General features: G+C 41.8%; 2 protein-coding genes across 3 annotated transcripts in view; one reads left to right on the top strand and one right to left on the bottom strand.

Moving 5' to 3' along the window:
* cUnh1orf198 (chromosome Un C1orf198 homolog) overlaps positions 1-16,536 on the top strand; it is a 387,053-nt gene that overhangs the window by 26,866 nt on the left and 343,651 nt on the right. The window lies entirely within an intron of this gene.
* On the bottom strand, positions 5,571-15,691 carry selenol (selenoprotein L). Of its 2 annotated transcripts, none has more exons than XM_080744292.1 (10): positions 15,636-15,691; positions 14,231-14,506; positions 13,545-13,623; positions 11,859-11,912; positions 11,007-11,052; positions 8,777-8,904; positions 8,071-8,185; positions 7,208-7,330; positions 6,747-6,884; positions 5,571-5,904 (listed from the first exon to the last, which is right to left on the bottom strand). In XM_080744292.1, the coding sequence occupies exons 2-7, from the start codon at positions 14,400-14,402 to the stop codon at positions 8,113-8,115; spliced, it is 552 nt and encodes a 183-aa protein (XP_080600418.1). In that variant the 5' UTR covers positions 14,403-14,506; positions 15,636-15,691; the 3' UTR covers positions 5,571-5,904; positions 6,747-6,884; positions 7,208-7,330; positions 8,071-8,112. The 2 variants fall into 2 exon arrangements, with proteins under 2 accessions (XP_080600418.1, XP_080600419.1); XM_080744293.1 differs by lacking the exon at positions 15,636-15,691 and adding an exon at positions 14,800-14,875.

Genomic DNA, 16,536 nt, shown 5'->3' with positions numbered 1-16,536 from the left:
GGTTTCAGGGGACATACAGGTATTAACCTAACTTCCTTATCGCTCATTGAAGAATCAGTTATTTTCATTGAGCATCACTTGGAAACTAAGTATGTATTATATATAAGGATAATTTATGCTAAGTGGAAAAATATTCTTTTCAGTTGAAATATACAACTGAAAAGTGTTCGGTGCTGTCTCTATGTATGTGGGTACTGGTAGGCATGTTGGCACTGGCACTGTGCCAATTTGCCCCTTGTTATCTATAAATCAGGTCGCACTTGTTGTTGATGATGTCACAAACCTAGTACTTGCATGCTCTGCTGGTGCAAGTAATTAATACCTGGCAGTCAATGTGTTGTTAAAACAAACCTTGTTTTTTAAGCTCCAGGTCTGGGTCTTACTGCGTTTGGGTCCATATGGTCACATGGCTGCCAGTTCCCACCTGATGTTGTGTGGGAGTCCAGACTGCTCCAAACTGTACTGCATAACTGCTAGCTTACATAGCGCCTTCAGATTAGTGGGTTCTAAGAGGTGCAGGTGTGAGCGACGATCATCTGAACTGAACAGGATGATACGATCTCTCACCGCACAGCACCTCACCTCTTTGTTCTTTGAACCCGGGCCTTTCCCTGTGAGCTGAAGCTTCTTCAAAGAGAGGCTGTCTGGATTAAACTTCCACACATCAGTACTCGAGTTGTTCCCACCAGATATGTACAGCTGCTCTCCATTGTAGGCAAAGGCTGAAGGATAGTTGGGTCCTGCTGGAAGAGATTTGGCAGAAGGTGTGTCCAGCCAGCAGTTGGTCTCTGTGTCAAACACTCTGATGGTGCTGCACCCGTACCTTGAGTCCAACACTCTGATGCTGCTGCCCCCGTACCGCAAGGCCCATCCCCCAAATACAAACATCTGTGTCCCGATGATGGCAGAGTGAACACGTGAAGCAGCAGGAGGTTTTCCTCTGGTGTTAATTAAAGACCAGACCATAGTGGTGGTGTCCAACTTGTAGATGTCATTAGTGTGTTCAAGCCACCAATGGATGAATCCTCCATGAATATACATGACCAGACCCAAGACACAGGCTGAGTGGTCCTCCCTCCTCTCTGGAACGGTCCCAGAAACCTGGGGTGTGAACCATCTGTGGGCGTCCACGTCAAACGCGTAAAGGTCGCTGCAGTATTCCCTGCTGTCTTTCTTGTGGGAACACATGCCGCCCCAGATGTAGACGACGCCCTCGATCAGCACAGCTGTGAGTCCTTGGCGTGGGCAGGGAACGTCGCAGGCACGCTCTGCTCTAGTTGTCGCTAGAGGCAACGCCGTCCAGCGCAGAGACACTGTGTTGAAGACATGCACTGCCATGCGTTCACGGGGTTTGTAACTTTGATCATCCCTGTATTTATTATACATATACTTGTCTCCAAACGTGTACACTTGGTGCCCTACTGCAACAGCGGCCTGGCATGGCCTTCCTTCCAGGTGGGCCGACCAGAGAAACATTTCACACGCTCTGATCAGAACCTCAGGATGTGCCCTCAGAACCGCTATTAGACGCTCCAGGTAGTGGAGTATATGAAACAGAGTTCAAGAGACTCACTTAAAAACTCTATTCATCAATTGCAGCAGTGTCCAGGGTTTGAAAGTCCAGTTGAATGGATGACCGTGAAGTAATTAGCTTTCACCACGTGCGTGTCCACTCTAACGATTACTCGTACCTCAGCTTCCTTTTATACAATTCTTGCCGTGATGTATATGTCGATATTTAGATCAGGTACAGTAGATGTCCATACTTGGATTGTAGGATATCATCCTGTGTTTGTTTTTATTTAAAAAAACAGGCCACTGGATGAATACCGGTATGCAGCATTGTATATGCCTTGATATTATGATGTCACCCTTTTCCCCTCTCTGATTGGCTACGGGCGTAAACACAGACAGACAGCATTTCTGGAATGTATAGATAGACGCATTGTGCGCTTGTAGATCCGCTATTTTCACTAGCATTGTCTGTTTTTCGACCCCGCCTACTGTTTCCTGTCCAAACTCGGATGTGCTACGTTTAGAGGAGATCGGTACCATCGTGTTTTATCATTACATTAACGGGGTCTCAGAGGGGGTCTTTATCGACCCCAGGCAGTAGGTTACTCTTTTCTACTGTGTCAGCATATTCCATGTGTGAATTGGTGTAAACCTACCCCTATAGTGTTTAATTAGCATTATATTGTATAACATGAAGAATTAAATTGCCTACAGTGCATAACTTGTGATGTTGGCGGATGTCTAATTTCTCATAGCTAGATTCTAGACCTAATTCAAAACTGAGAACTCCACACAAAATACAGTTGGATCTGATCTCTCATACAAAAGTGGCCGATCTACAAGCTCACAGCAGCTCGCATCTGCAACCTGCAGGATGAGTGTGCAGCGAGTCACAGCAGTGCTCACGTCTCTCGGTCAGTAAAAATCAGCCCCATCCCAGCTCTGTGCACTGTGTGCAAGCCCGCGGGAAGTGTTTACAGCACGTCGGTCAGACGGACTCAGGCAGTTTCTCCCAAAAATCGCACTTCATCAGTTTAATGGAAACAGGCTAAATTCGCATTGTCTTAACCTCTTGAACCCCATTGCCCCCGCCGGCGGGGGCAAAATGTGTTGACCTCTGAACAGCTGTCAATAAATGTCAATAAATCAATAGAGACCAAATAAAAGTACAATTTCATTATTATTATTGTTACAGTGGTCCTACAGTATAGCAATCAGCTGCCATTGTACTTTTCATCCATACATTACTCATATTACAGTATTATTACTACTTATTGTTACTCGTTTTTATCATTTTTCACCCTATACTTTAACATTACTAATACCAGTAAGACTCCCTAATCGGGAGATAAGCGACCGTTGGTCGCTTATCTCCATAAATAGGCCAAAAAGTAGTTTGTGCAAAATCGTCCTGATGGTGGCGCTAGATGGGACAGAATACTAGCATGCAAGATGCAAGCTCTCCTGCTAAAAGTAGACACACCCACAGGCAGATCTTGATAGTGGACCCAGGTCTGTTTATTTAAGCATGGAGGCTCATCCTTCCTGGACTCCCTGGTGTGAAGGGGTGTGTGTGTGTGTGTGTGTGTGTGTGTGTGTGTGTGTGTGTGTGTGTGTGTGTGTGTGTGTGTGTGTGTGTGTGTGTGAGAGAGAGAGGACAGTGGCAACATTCCTTGCCACTTGGCAGGTCACACATTATGTTTGAGAGAGAGAGAGAGAGAGTGTGTGTGTGTGTGTGTGTGTGTGTGTGTGTGTGTGTGTGTGTGTGTGTGACACAGAGAGAGCAGCCCCGTTGGGGTGGTCATTTGGTCATTTTTGCACATTTGGTAATTTTTTACACCTGGGGGTCCCCCAGGGACCTGGGGGTCCCCGAAACTCCGGGGGTCCTTGGAGGTTGTAGTTTGGCAGGCAAGGAGTGTGTGTGCAAAATCTGGCATGGATCGGGGCAACGGTTGCAGAGATATGAGCAGGGCAAAAGTGTGACGTGTGACGTGTGACAGAGGGAGTGACGGAGGGAGTGACGGAGGGACAGCCGGTGGAGGTTTGGATAGTGTGCAAGTAACTGCGACCTACGGTCGCAATTACAGCACTACTCTCACTAAAACATCTGTAGAGTTTACATAGTTTGGAATATATTCATACAATTTTGCCTATCAATTGATTACACCTTGGTGAACAATTTCTCTATTCAATATTTATGTTTTCAATGAGGTCTTGAGGCTCATTCACTATTCAGAAGGCAAATTTTCCATAGGCGGAGGTCTTTTTCAATCCTCTTTTCCTAGCTAAATAATCACAGCAGGACAATTTGGTAAGAGAAATGTGATGTTTTACACTGCATTTGTGAATTTTCAGGGGTTAGCTGACATTTGGTGGGACAAGATTAGCCACAATCATTGTAGTTTTGTGTCCACGACTGTTCCAATTTGGGCATACATTTTAGGCGGATTTTTCCCCTGGACCCCCCTGGGGCTTAATACGCATTTCTGATAATTAGCTTCCCTAATTCGAATACGTTTATGGAAACATGGCTGTCGTCTTATCCTACTGCCATAATCCTATTCTGTAGAACCACGTGGACACATTATCCCTTATACGTCACAGTATTCGTCGCGTCAATTAATAATGTATATGTAAATGTTCAATTCTACTTAATTACAAATAGAAATACAATAGAATCAAGACAATGTACTAAAATCTGAATAGTTATTTGTGACTAATAATAAATGCATACAGTACATGACACACACAGTATAATAACCACACCATCAGTGGGTTAAAATTAAGGTTGATTTGCTCATTCTAACTGACCCAGCACTGAGTACCTCACAGTACACCAAAAAAGGCTGCACATGTACACAGTTCACAATGGTTTAATAACCAAGTCTGTTCCATAAATCTCATTTTAATAGCAGAGAAGGTTTAGTAGCAAGATCTGTATCAAATCAACTTTTCAAACAATCACAGTAAACTATATAAAAAGGCAAAATATCAGTTATCATTCAAAGCAATCACATTTCATATTTTGTTAAAAGGCTCCATTGAGCATTTTAACCAAGACTCATTCTACTCAAGGCCAAAGATTATCCTTAAAATTTGCATTCTAATAAAATTCTAAATGTTTCCAGAAGCCAAGCAACATTCATTTCCCTACTAAACTAAGTAATATTGGAGATAGTGATAAGTGAGTGACATAATGACACTTGAGTGTTATTTCTGAGTATCGTCTATTCTATCATACTGTTCCTGGGCTTATGAAGTTTTCATGTAGGGTTAGGGCTATCCGAATTGTTTTAGCATTAATGTTTGTTTAACAATCCAATTCCTTCACAGTTATCTAAAGAAAAGAAAAACATTCAAACCATGATTTCAAACCAATTCAAGTACTGCACTGTCACTACCTACTGAGCCCTTCAAATAGTCACATCATTAGACACATACTGTAAGTCACAGTGAACTGAAAAAAGTACTTCAAATGTGTAACCAAGCGTTAGTTTGGTTAGCTCCTTTGGTTGCACAGTCATCACAGCGCTAACGTAACCCCACAAAAAGTCTGAACATCTTCGGTGCAAAATGTTTCTTTCGGTCACGTCTCTTCATAATATCATGAGCGTGAGATGTGACGTCATCAATGTGCACCAAAGAGTCACTCTTTTTCGTGCGGTGTCAGCGCTGTGTCTGACATGAACACACTTTGTTCCCAAAAATCAACCCTTGTCCTGGTGCATGTCTGTAGGCCAGGGGTCTTCAACATTTTCAGGCCATGGACCCCTTAGTCGAGAGAGAGATGAAGCAGGGACCACCACAACCCATAGATACCATATAGTTTCATCGTTTGACAGCACAATCATCAGTGTATTTTGGGTTCATTGTAAATTTGTGTTTTCAGATATTTAACCACCTGAACCGTGAACATTTAATAAACTTGACCTTTCACTTAGTCTGCTCTTTTTCCCCTCTACACCAAACGTCTTTGCCGAAAATAGCCGATCTACAAGCTCACAACGCCTCACAGGCACAGCGCGAGGCGTTGTGAGCTTGTAGATCTGCTATGTTTGGCTTAAGTTCTAAGAATATGGACGTTAGGGTTCAAGTGGTTAATATAAAAAAGGAGAAGAAAAGGTTTCTATGACACAAAGATTTGGCGGCCCCCCCTATAGTAACTCTGAGGACCCCCTAGGGGTCCAGGACCCCCTGTTGAAGACCCCTGCTGTAGGCTATATATTTCTATGTTTGCCTGAGTGGAAGTTTCTATTGGGCGCTAGCAGAGCAGCTGCCACTGGGTACAACCTGCAGCATGCCTGCTAAAGTTGGCCTGTCCAAAGGGTTCTTAGACGGATGTACAAGCAAGACCCTCCCTGCCTCATCCAGAACAATGTTCCCGCCCAGCTGGAGAAGAGAAATAGAGCACACAACAACACAAATTAGAATGAGAGCGTTAGCTTTCTCAATGTGAACAATAGCCTCTGTTCTAGAGCTATAATAAAACTATGCATTTAAATACACCGATAAGGTCTTTATTGCAGTACATGAACTATAATTTTGTGTACAGAACATGAACTATAATTTTGTGTACAGAACATGAACTATAATTTTGTGTACAGAACATGAACTATAATTTTGTGTACAGAACATGAACTATAATTTTGTGTACAGTACATGAACTATAATTTTGTGTACAGAACATGAACTATAATTTTGTGTACAGAATGCAGACAAAACACATTGGTTGTGCAAGAACAAAGACTGCATGTTGAATTGGTTCCAATGACAATAATAAGACTAAAAAACCTTATTTATATCACTTGTCAAAATAAACTTGCAAAGTGCACATACCGGTGGACAAATTCACATACCGGTGCACATACCGGTGCACAAATTCTATATTAACATTGTGGGTCTGAAACTATGAGAAAACCAAAATGGACACCATTTGAGGAAACCAAATGGATCGTTCAGTCTATTTCAGTGGTTACATGTATAATTAACACTGATCATTGTATACAGTGTAAATTTGGGTCCCAGTGTTGAAAGATTTAGTCAAATTGGCGGCCAAAGGCATATCAAACTGGGGGTCTTTGAAATTAAAGAGGTTGAAAATCACCGGTGTTTGCCATCTACCCCTCTGTCCTTCTACCCTTCCTTTCTCTCTCCACTGTACCATGTCAAAACAAAAACAAGAAGATAACCATGAGGAGTAGACAGGGTGATTCGCCATGTGCGTCTAGTACCTGATAGATGTCTTCCAACATGCGATTTGGAACATCAGGGAAGCCTCTACCAGCGGCGATGTACTCAGAGTACTGTAGAAGGCATCTGAAATTCATCACCTTGGCATAAGACGAACCCAGGCCAAAACTCCTGTAGATCTGCAGTACCACACATTGGAGATTTACATCATTATAACATGGACTTCCCAGGAACATAATAATAAAGTGAAAATAATGACGATGATATTTACTTTTTTTTATGAGTAAACCACAAAAGCTTTCCACGGACAAACCTGTCAAATTTGGAGTACATTTACTTAGTTTGTTTTTCTTCTTTATTTAAGGATCTAAATAAAATTGCACAGGGGCCTGTTTCCCAGTGTTAAATTGAGTAGTAAAACTGTGTTGTGGTTTTTAGCAGGACACACACACACACACACACACACACGCGCGCACACACACGCGCACGCACACACACCTACCTTTCTGTTTGGGTCCAACAGCATGGGGTATGTACATCCAGTCTGCTCCAGCCAGAGTCTAGCTCCCTCCACACCGCCAAACGAGACCACCAACACCAGCACTGACCGAGCTTCTAGAACCTCCTACACAGCAACACATGTTCATGTACCTCCGTTAGCATTACCTGGGTCTATTCTTACACTTTCAGAGTTACGTTAAAACAAAAGATTTTACTGTCCACACACAGACTACCCAGGTCAACAGTTATGATTATTGTTACTGACTAGGAGACAGTAAAGACAGGATGTGTGTGTGTGAAGTCTTCTAATATCTAAATGTGGATATGGACTGCGTTCTAATCTCATCGTTTCCCAAACAGTGGGCCGGGACCCATTTTTGGGTCAGGACCCTTTTGTATGGGTTGTGACTCATGAGTAAATATCCCTTTTTTCCCATTTCCTACATTTAGTTTATTATTATTATTTCAAAATAATTTGAAAAAGTTTTCCACAAAATATATATTTGTAAAAAGAAAAAAATCAAAAAAATATATATATATCAAAATAATTTCCATAATTGTTAGAATAGTGAAAATACAGTAGCTACAAGCAGCGCACAATTGGTTGCATCGCGTTGTGAGCTTGTAGATCGGCCATTTCGGGGATCTAAGTATTTCCCCAATTTTCTCTTTGTGGGTTTCAAGCTGAAAGGTTCGGGAACCACTGGTGTAGTCGTTGCAACATTCAGACATGAGCACCTGAGATTCAGCATTTTGGTTCTTCAAACTAAGAACTTCTTTTCAACGATATGAGTCGCCTCAAATATTAACAACTCCAAAAAGCAACTTCCTGTAGAAATGGCACATGAAAACAGGTACACCAACCTTATTGGCCAGTAGCTCGGTCACGTGGTCTCGTCACGGGAGTCATCCAAAGTGTCTGATGAGAACCAGCAGGAGACTCTGGCCTTTGCCAAAGTACTGTCCCAGAGTCACTCCCCTGATGACACACAAAACTACAGTGATGCCACAACACCACCTGGTGCTCTTCAAGCTCTAGCTTCTCATAATCGTCACACCAACACCATTACTGTATAAAAGTGGTTCTCAAACTTGGGGTCACCAAATTATTTTGTGGGGTCCCCAGATGATTAGCTTAATGTAAAAAAAAAGTCTCACTCAATGGTAAACAACACAAAACACAGTAAAGTGTATACAGCATATCTGCACATTTATAAAGTGACAATTTAAGGACTTTCAAGACTGTTTTAAAACCAAACTGGCCAAACTGTCAAATATTAAGTAAGCATGAGGCGAACGTAGATCAGCGAAAATAGCTGATCTACTAGATCTGCTATTTTCACAATATTTATCTGTGGAACTGAGTCACATTAAATGTAGTAAGTGCTTGTCAGGGTGGGGGTCCCCAGTTCAAATATGTTTATTTTGGGGGTCACGGCTTAAAAAGGTTTGAGAACCCCTGCTGTATAACATGCATAATTTACTATGATCTTTAAATGGAGAGCCATTTATGGAGAGCTATTTAATGCTGTGTGTGTGTGTGTGTGTGTGTGTGTGTGTGTGGACTCACTCTCCACTGCGAGCATCGGTCAGCGCCACATCAGCACTGAGGCTGTCTGCGGTGGAGCCTCCAGCCAACTGTCTGTCTGTTGTCTGCAGATTCATGTCCACATGCTCCAGAAACTTGTCCCACTCACTCTGCACGCCCACACACACACACACACACACACACGCACGTGTGCGCGCGCACACACACACACACACACACACACACACACACACACACACACACACACACACACACACACACACACACACACACACACACACACACACACACACACACACACACACACACACACACACACAGTTTAACTAGTAAGACACCTCAGGGCGACATGCAACCTTGCCCTTTCAATTCTTGGCCATCTGTGGCCAGTGATGTATATCGGACCAGTTACCCATATATGGAGACCCCTGCATGATAGTCAACAATGTTATGTCAAAACATGCCCATATATGGGCATGACCAAATATGGGCATTCCCAGATATGTCCTTAATATTGATGACATTGGGACAGGGATCTCTATATATGGGCATAAAATGTATGTTAATTAGTAAGGTCAAGCAGGGCCTTGGCGAGTTAGGGCCTGGGTTTGATGCCTGCAGGGGATCTCCATATATGGGCATAAGGGGGTACCCTAACAGGGGTCATCTGGGAATGCCCATACTGTATATGGACATTTTATTTATTTTATCCTTTATTAATATATATCCATATACACATATATGGACTTAATATTAATGTTTTCGGGAAAGGTAGGGTGTAAATCAGAGTAAAGCACGGCCAGTTAGAGCCTGGGATTGATGACATCAGAAATGTCGATGACATCAGGGATCTTCATATATGGGCATAAAAGGGATTCTGGGGAATACCCATATGGACTTTTACATAGGTGATGTCACCTGTGATGTCACAGTGATGTGTCAAGGGAACCAACCCATAGACTGTAAAAATGTGTACACACACACAGTCTGACACGAGTCAGACAGACACACACACGGAGAGAAGAAGTCTAGACAAATGTCCAAATGCAGCCTTAAATCAGTTTGTAGACAGTTGCACTCACTAATTCAATTGGAGCTGTATCTTGTCAGGCCTGACAAAGTAAAAAAAAACATTTAACATGATCTAGTCTTGGCTCAAAGGTTTGATGAACACTGTCAACAGCCAATAGCTGTTGAGTGAATGCAGCTGAATTTCATCACCCCCTAAACACCTTCCAGCATCCAAAGAAATGGGAGTAATGACTCACAGTGTGTCGCATTGCAACGCGTTGTGGGCTTGTAGAGCGGTTACTTTGGAATATCCTAAGAATAAACTGTTCCTTATTTTGATGGGGACCCCCAGAACACCCTCAAAGGGCCCCTGGTGGTCCCAGGACGCCACTTTGAGAGCCACTGCTCTTTGGGAGGCATAAATAAATCCCCATCAATACCACTAAGAGGGTCCCATAGTGAAAACCTGTGACCGCAGAAGTACAATGAACCAGTGTGTCGCAACAACACAGTCAAAGGGCGGTCTGGAGAATTACAATAATCTTCACACAAAGATCAGCCAAGTGGAATGTTGATTGCAGTGTAGTGTATAAATAGCAAAATAGTTTGGATTAGGGCATTCACCAAATATTAGAATATTTGAATATCAAAGTCACTATTCGACGTTGTTCACCAAAGTCGAATATTCGCTTTTTTTTTTATTGTTTTCTCTTTAAAAAATATATAGTTTATAAAGCTTGGCTAGATAGGAAGTCATAAGAATGAGTTGTCAATGCCCCTGGTGGATGAATTTGCTCTATACCAGGGCTTCTCAAACCTTTTTAGGTCGTGACCCCCAAAATAAACATATTTGAACTGGGGACCCCCACCCTGACAAGCACTTGGAATTGTAGGTATTACATTTAATGTGACTCGGTTCCACAGATAAATATTGTGAAAATAGCAGATCTACATGCTCACAACGCCTCGCGTTGCGAGGCGTTGAGAGCATGTAGATCGGCTATTTTCACAATGTTCGCCTCTTGCTTACTTAATATTTGACAGTTTGGCCAGTCCTGTAGAATATTCGACTATTCGAAAATACTTTGAGGTCGAATAATTTGAATAAAAAAAATCACTATTCGTGAATGCCCTAGTTTGGATTAGTCCACTCCACCCCAACCCCCACCCTGATCCACATTTTCCTGCTGGTGATGTTGCAATAAATCAGACCGAGGTGACAGAAAAACGACGAACAAACCTCTAACTGTAGGAGGTCTTCCACTTGTTCTCTGACATCTGCATTGCTGGAAAATACGACAGGGAAAGTGGCAATCAACATATACTGGCCAAATACTGGGGCAAAATACTTTGAAGGGCAATAATGCTTTGAAGGGCTAGGCTGACCGTGGTACATTGTGATGTAAGCAACACAGCTGTAGCGGTGTTCGGTCAGGACCACACTCATCAAAGTTTAATTTAATTTACGTAATAATTTAAATATTACAACACGTTGACGCTAACATTATTTATTTGCTGTGCAATAATGCAATTAAAGACTGTCCTCCTACCCCACATATAATGCTAATCTTATTGCAGAGAAATTAATCACGTTCACCTGTTTGAAATAAAGTGCATAATTCTACCTCACTCAAACTATTGACTTAATTGCATTAAAATCACATTAGTGTTCATGTACTATATACTATATAAGTGTCTATACAATGTAGCCTATTCATTGTATTAGCTGTAGTTGTGTTGCTTAAACCACAGAGTACCAAGCACACCGTTTATTTATTATTATTATTTATGTTTTGAATCCTTTAATGCCAGAAAACTCTTTGCACAAAAGTCACCAGTTCCTCTTTATGGCTATGAATAAAATCAAAATGCCTGAGAAATGGGCATCTTTCATGTTATCCCAATGAATCCTGTCCTAATCCTGTCTAAGTCCAGTCAGCAGTTCTCCAAATCTTACCAGGAAAGTGAAGCCAGCTCTGAACAAGATGACTTGGGTGCACTTTTCACCATAGTGTGTATGTTTGCCAAACATGGTCTAGACAGTAACTGTTATTAATGGTTTTGTTTTGTTAAACTATAGTTATTTACTTACTGATAGGACTTCTGCCATATTGCCTCTGCTTCACTCCTGTTGTTCACTCCAAGGCTGGCAAAATAGAACATCAAATATTGTTAGTGTTAAACATGGGGTGGAGTGGTTACTATGCCCATGGCATGATAGTAGACATCACAACTAAAGGTACTGCTCATTTTAAACTGAAGCGATATGCCCATATATATCGACCACCAACTTTCTTAGGAAGAAAGTGGTCAAAGCATATGGGTGATTAACCAAACCGTTTGGTTAATCACCCATTCACACATTGACAGTGGAGGAGATCATGCAGGGCACCAAGCTGCTCATTGGGAGCTAGTGTGGAGCTAGTGTGTTTTTTTTTTTTTTTTGCACTGTTCTTTTTTTATTCTTTAATTTTTTAATTTAATTTTATTTTTCTCCTGAATATATCTACAGCATAGTACTGTGTTCTATCTGTCTGTCATTCAGTGTTATATGAGATACTTCAATGGTTTCCTGTGTAAATAAGCCAAGTGCTTTTCTAGGATCTCCTTTTAGTTGACCTTGTACCAGTGAACTGTACCGTCATGAAACTGTACCTTTTTCTATGCAAACTTCTAATAAAGTCTTCAATGAATCAATCAATCAATCAAGTGTCTGGGTTTTGACAGGAGCCAGAAGGAGCCCAACTGGTAACCATTAACCAGTACCACCAAGACTGCAGCTCTACCTCCTGAGACAATGCTGCCCCCTACTGTACACCCTATTCCTTCCTCTCATTTGTATCCCCTACTGATTCTTTCCACTGCTGAAATGTTATGTCTCTTAATCTCTTTCAAATGTGGTTCCATCAGAGACAGTGTATTAATATAGAGGACAGAGTGCAATATGATGTTAAAGATACAGATTATTTATTGACAGATTAACAAGTCTGTTAATCTGTTAACATTAAAGTCTGTTAATCTGTCAACACTGTTGGCCAACAGGAAATTACATATTTTCAACTGACGCAAGTTCAACTCAGGTCAGGACAGTCAATACTGCTTTCAGTTGAAAATATGATCAAATGTTTTTCTGTGAAAACTGTGTGCTTTTGAGCATTCTTTTTACGATAACATGCTTGTTAGAACAGTGTAGATTTAGACGACTCTCTATGCAAAGAGATAGGAGTCTTATTCCAAGATGGTGACAGAGTGAACCAAAAGAGACTATCTTCACTGACTTACAATGTACTGTATATGTCTACTGGTCACATCTACTGTATGTGAATTCCTACCTCCTCCTTAACCACTTAAGAACATGTCCATCTATGTAGCCTATAATGACATGCATGGGTAAAAGTTTTTAATGAATGTGGATGTGAAGACAGCCCTGAGAGCTCGCCTATTTGTCTTAGTGGTGTGAATCAGAGTGAATGCATCTATGCAATGGTAGGAAACGCCAAGACATTACGGAAACTACACTCTGAAGGACAGAGGAGCTGAACAAGAATCAACCAACCGGCAAAAACTCTTACATTGCAATACTTTTGATAAACGTAATGGATACACAACAGAAGGGTTGCATGGTGTTTGATCGTCTTTTCATTGGGTGATCCTGTGATCCTGTGTTCGACGCAAAATCAGGAACACCATTGCGAAAGCAGGTGAGAACCACAAACGAATAGCCGTGTTTTTACATGACCAGTGTTCACAGAATTCACACATACGAACATAATCCCACCTTGTGTAGAAGTCGGCCCCTGCAGTCATAAGGCCGAACAAAGTGCTGATCTTATTGGGAACAAACTCTTCCAGGGAGGCTGTAATGAGAACAAGGAGGCATTAGTGGTAGGAATGATTTTGTGCAATAATGTCTTTAGAGCATGACAAGGATTACAGTCCCTTATTGTGTGCCATATTACATGTCACTAGGTCTGTAATCCCTCTGCTCTGTGTGTAGGGTTACTGCGTTGCTCTGCCAACAAGCATTTTTGACATTCTATACAGCTTTCATTCTTGAAACAAGCAGGGACAACATGCATTTAAGAGGCATAAACATGGTTTATTTAATGACCGCCTATCTTGCAATAAATGCCTAAAGTAACAACAGATTAATTTGCATCTTAGCATCACATCTTCTCCTGTCTCATGACTTTATCCATCAAGTCCATTCTGCATACAGCAGGTCAGTGGTCAGATCAAGTGGATTCCAGGGACTCTGTTGGTTCCTTTAGGAGGGTCTAAATTAACTCTTACAAGTCTGTAACTCTGACAGTGTACAAACAGAACCAAATGGACCTGTTAGGTCCATTTGGTTCCATTTGTACACCGTCAGAGTTAAGTGGAGATCTTCAAATATAAAAGTTTTAGAAACACTGCAGTATCTGTATGTGAATGTCTTGTGCAATATAATAAACAGATTCTCACCTTCTGCATCTTGCTTGGCGGTCTGTAACAAGACCTTTCCCAAGTCGACCAACAGAGTCAGCCCGCTGATCAGGGTCTCATCGTCCACAACACTCACATCCTCAGCCATGCCTGTCAGAGTCAGCCCGCTGATCAGGGTCTCATCGTCCACAACACTCACATCCTCAGCCATGCCTGCCACCTGTTCCCCCTGGCTCCACGGTCAAATGGTTAGTAGTGGGTGAGCTCCTTTCCTCCTGGTGAGAAGCTATGACGAGCGGCAAGGGAGGAGCATATCTGTTAAAAGAAGGGGGAAACCATTTTCCGGCAGCAATAAACAAATGGCAAAGCATTAGCCCCCGTACTGTATCTGTCAGAATGCAAAAGTGAATTATTGTGTCATTATCACTGACTCTGTGCCAAGTAGAAACAATATCAGTAATCATCTGCTGGTAGCTCTAAATGTTGTAAAATAGCTATTTGCTTATTCAATAAGTGATTTCACAATGGGACCTTCACCAGACTAGCCTACAAATGGTTTTAATAGTCTATATGATTTGCAATATATAGGAATGCCGAAAATAACATACCTGTAGATAATCCAAAGAGTTTCCCATTTTGTACAATGACATAAATTACACCTGGTTAGCCTATCACAACTAACTGTGAATTTTTAAGCAGTTCAATTATTTTAGAAACTTGCAATAATTGTTTGAGCAATGCTGAATGTTCTTTTCCGTTTTTGTATTACCGACTCCTGCTTGTCGCACCCACCCATTCACCCACACCCACACCCACACACACACACACACACACACACACACACACACACACACACACAAAGTGGAGCCTCGATCCTGCTCTGCCAACTGTCTCCATATCTGTTGTCTGCAGCTGTATGTCCACATACTCCAGAAGACACACGTGTGTGTATTCAATTCATAAATACATAAGCCTACACACAGTATGCCTGTATGCACCATGCAGTGGTGATAGGGACCCTAGCCTAGGGTCAAACTGGTGGGTGAGGTCACAGATGAAGCCAACTACCACCACGTGATCGAACCATGCTCGGAGCGAGGCTCCACAGAAGTCATGTATTTAATATGAAGACAGATAGCGGATAGCGGTTTTAGTGGCGCGCTTTTGATAAACTCAGCTCCACGTATATGATGATCACAACTTATGACCCAGCTCTGTTTTCATGAAAACAAAGTTTAAACGTGACGTGAGCGATGTTAACTTTACAATCAAATATAGGAAGAGCAGTTAGTTAGACTGAGTGCCTAGTCATTGTTAACAGAATAGGAAATAGCTTACACTCACAACCCTACCCTAACAGTGCAAATTGCACAAATAATCATATATGGGATAGTTAGAAGAATTATAAACAAAAACAAAAAAAGAACAGTAAACGCGCTCAAACCTGCTACTAGCACTGCACGAATCATCACATGACAACCCTGGACTTGTCGATCCAGGTCAAAACCGTCCACACACAGTCTGCAACCTGCCTGTTTGGAACGAGTCTGACACCTAGTGGTGATTGGTGAATCGTATTCAGGAATCAGGTTATGGATCTGTCAATGCGTTGTGAACTTGTGAATAATCTCAAACGTATTTTCTTTTCACCAGGGTTAAACATCGAAGAAAGAAAATAAGTATTGTATGTGAAAAATCTGAAGAAAAAAAATAATATATATATATATATATATATATATATATATATATATAAATTAAATATGCAAGTAGACCTATTACAGATAACATTGCATAAATAAAATATTACTCTAAGTGCTAACTAACACCACCCAATGAATGGCATTGTTCCCCACATATAACTCTTCTTAACTACGACTCCTATTTGAAGTTTAAGGACAATCAAAGAAATCTTTAAATTGTTGATTGTACTTCTGATTAAAAAAGGGGAGAAAATAAAGAAAAGCTTCCCCAGAGATGGCTGTCCTGCTTGTGGCAGGGCTCTAGGATGGCTGTGAGGGTTAGTTCAAAGGCTGCACTCAGACTGGAACGCACAAGTTGAGTGAGAGTTGTGTGGGGGAGGCGGGGGGCAGAGACAGCACAATGCATTGCGGATGGAAGTCGAGTGGTTTGAAGTCTAGTGCGAGTCGTGAGCAAGTTGGACGCAACCACACAACACCACACGACTCGCACTCGACTTCAAACCACTCGACTTCCATCTGGAATGCATTGTGCTGTGTCTGCCCCCTGCCTCCCCCCCACGAAACGCACTCGTTTTTGTGCCTTTAGGTCTGTAGCCGGCCTCAGAAACCAACAGCCTACCTGGAAAACAGCTGGCTTTATTGCTA

The sequence above is a fragment of the Nannobrachium achirus genome (genome assembly GCF_963921795.1).
Source record: "Nannobrachium achirus genome assembly, chromosome: 16".
Lineage (NCBI taxonomy): Eukaryota > Metazoa > Chordata > Actinopteri > Myctophiformes > Myctophidae > Nannobrachium > Nannobrachium achirus.
Note: the sequence above shows the minus strand (reverse complement) of the source record. Positions and strands in the feature narration are given on the sequence as shown.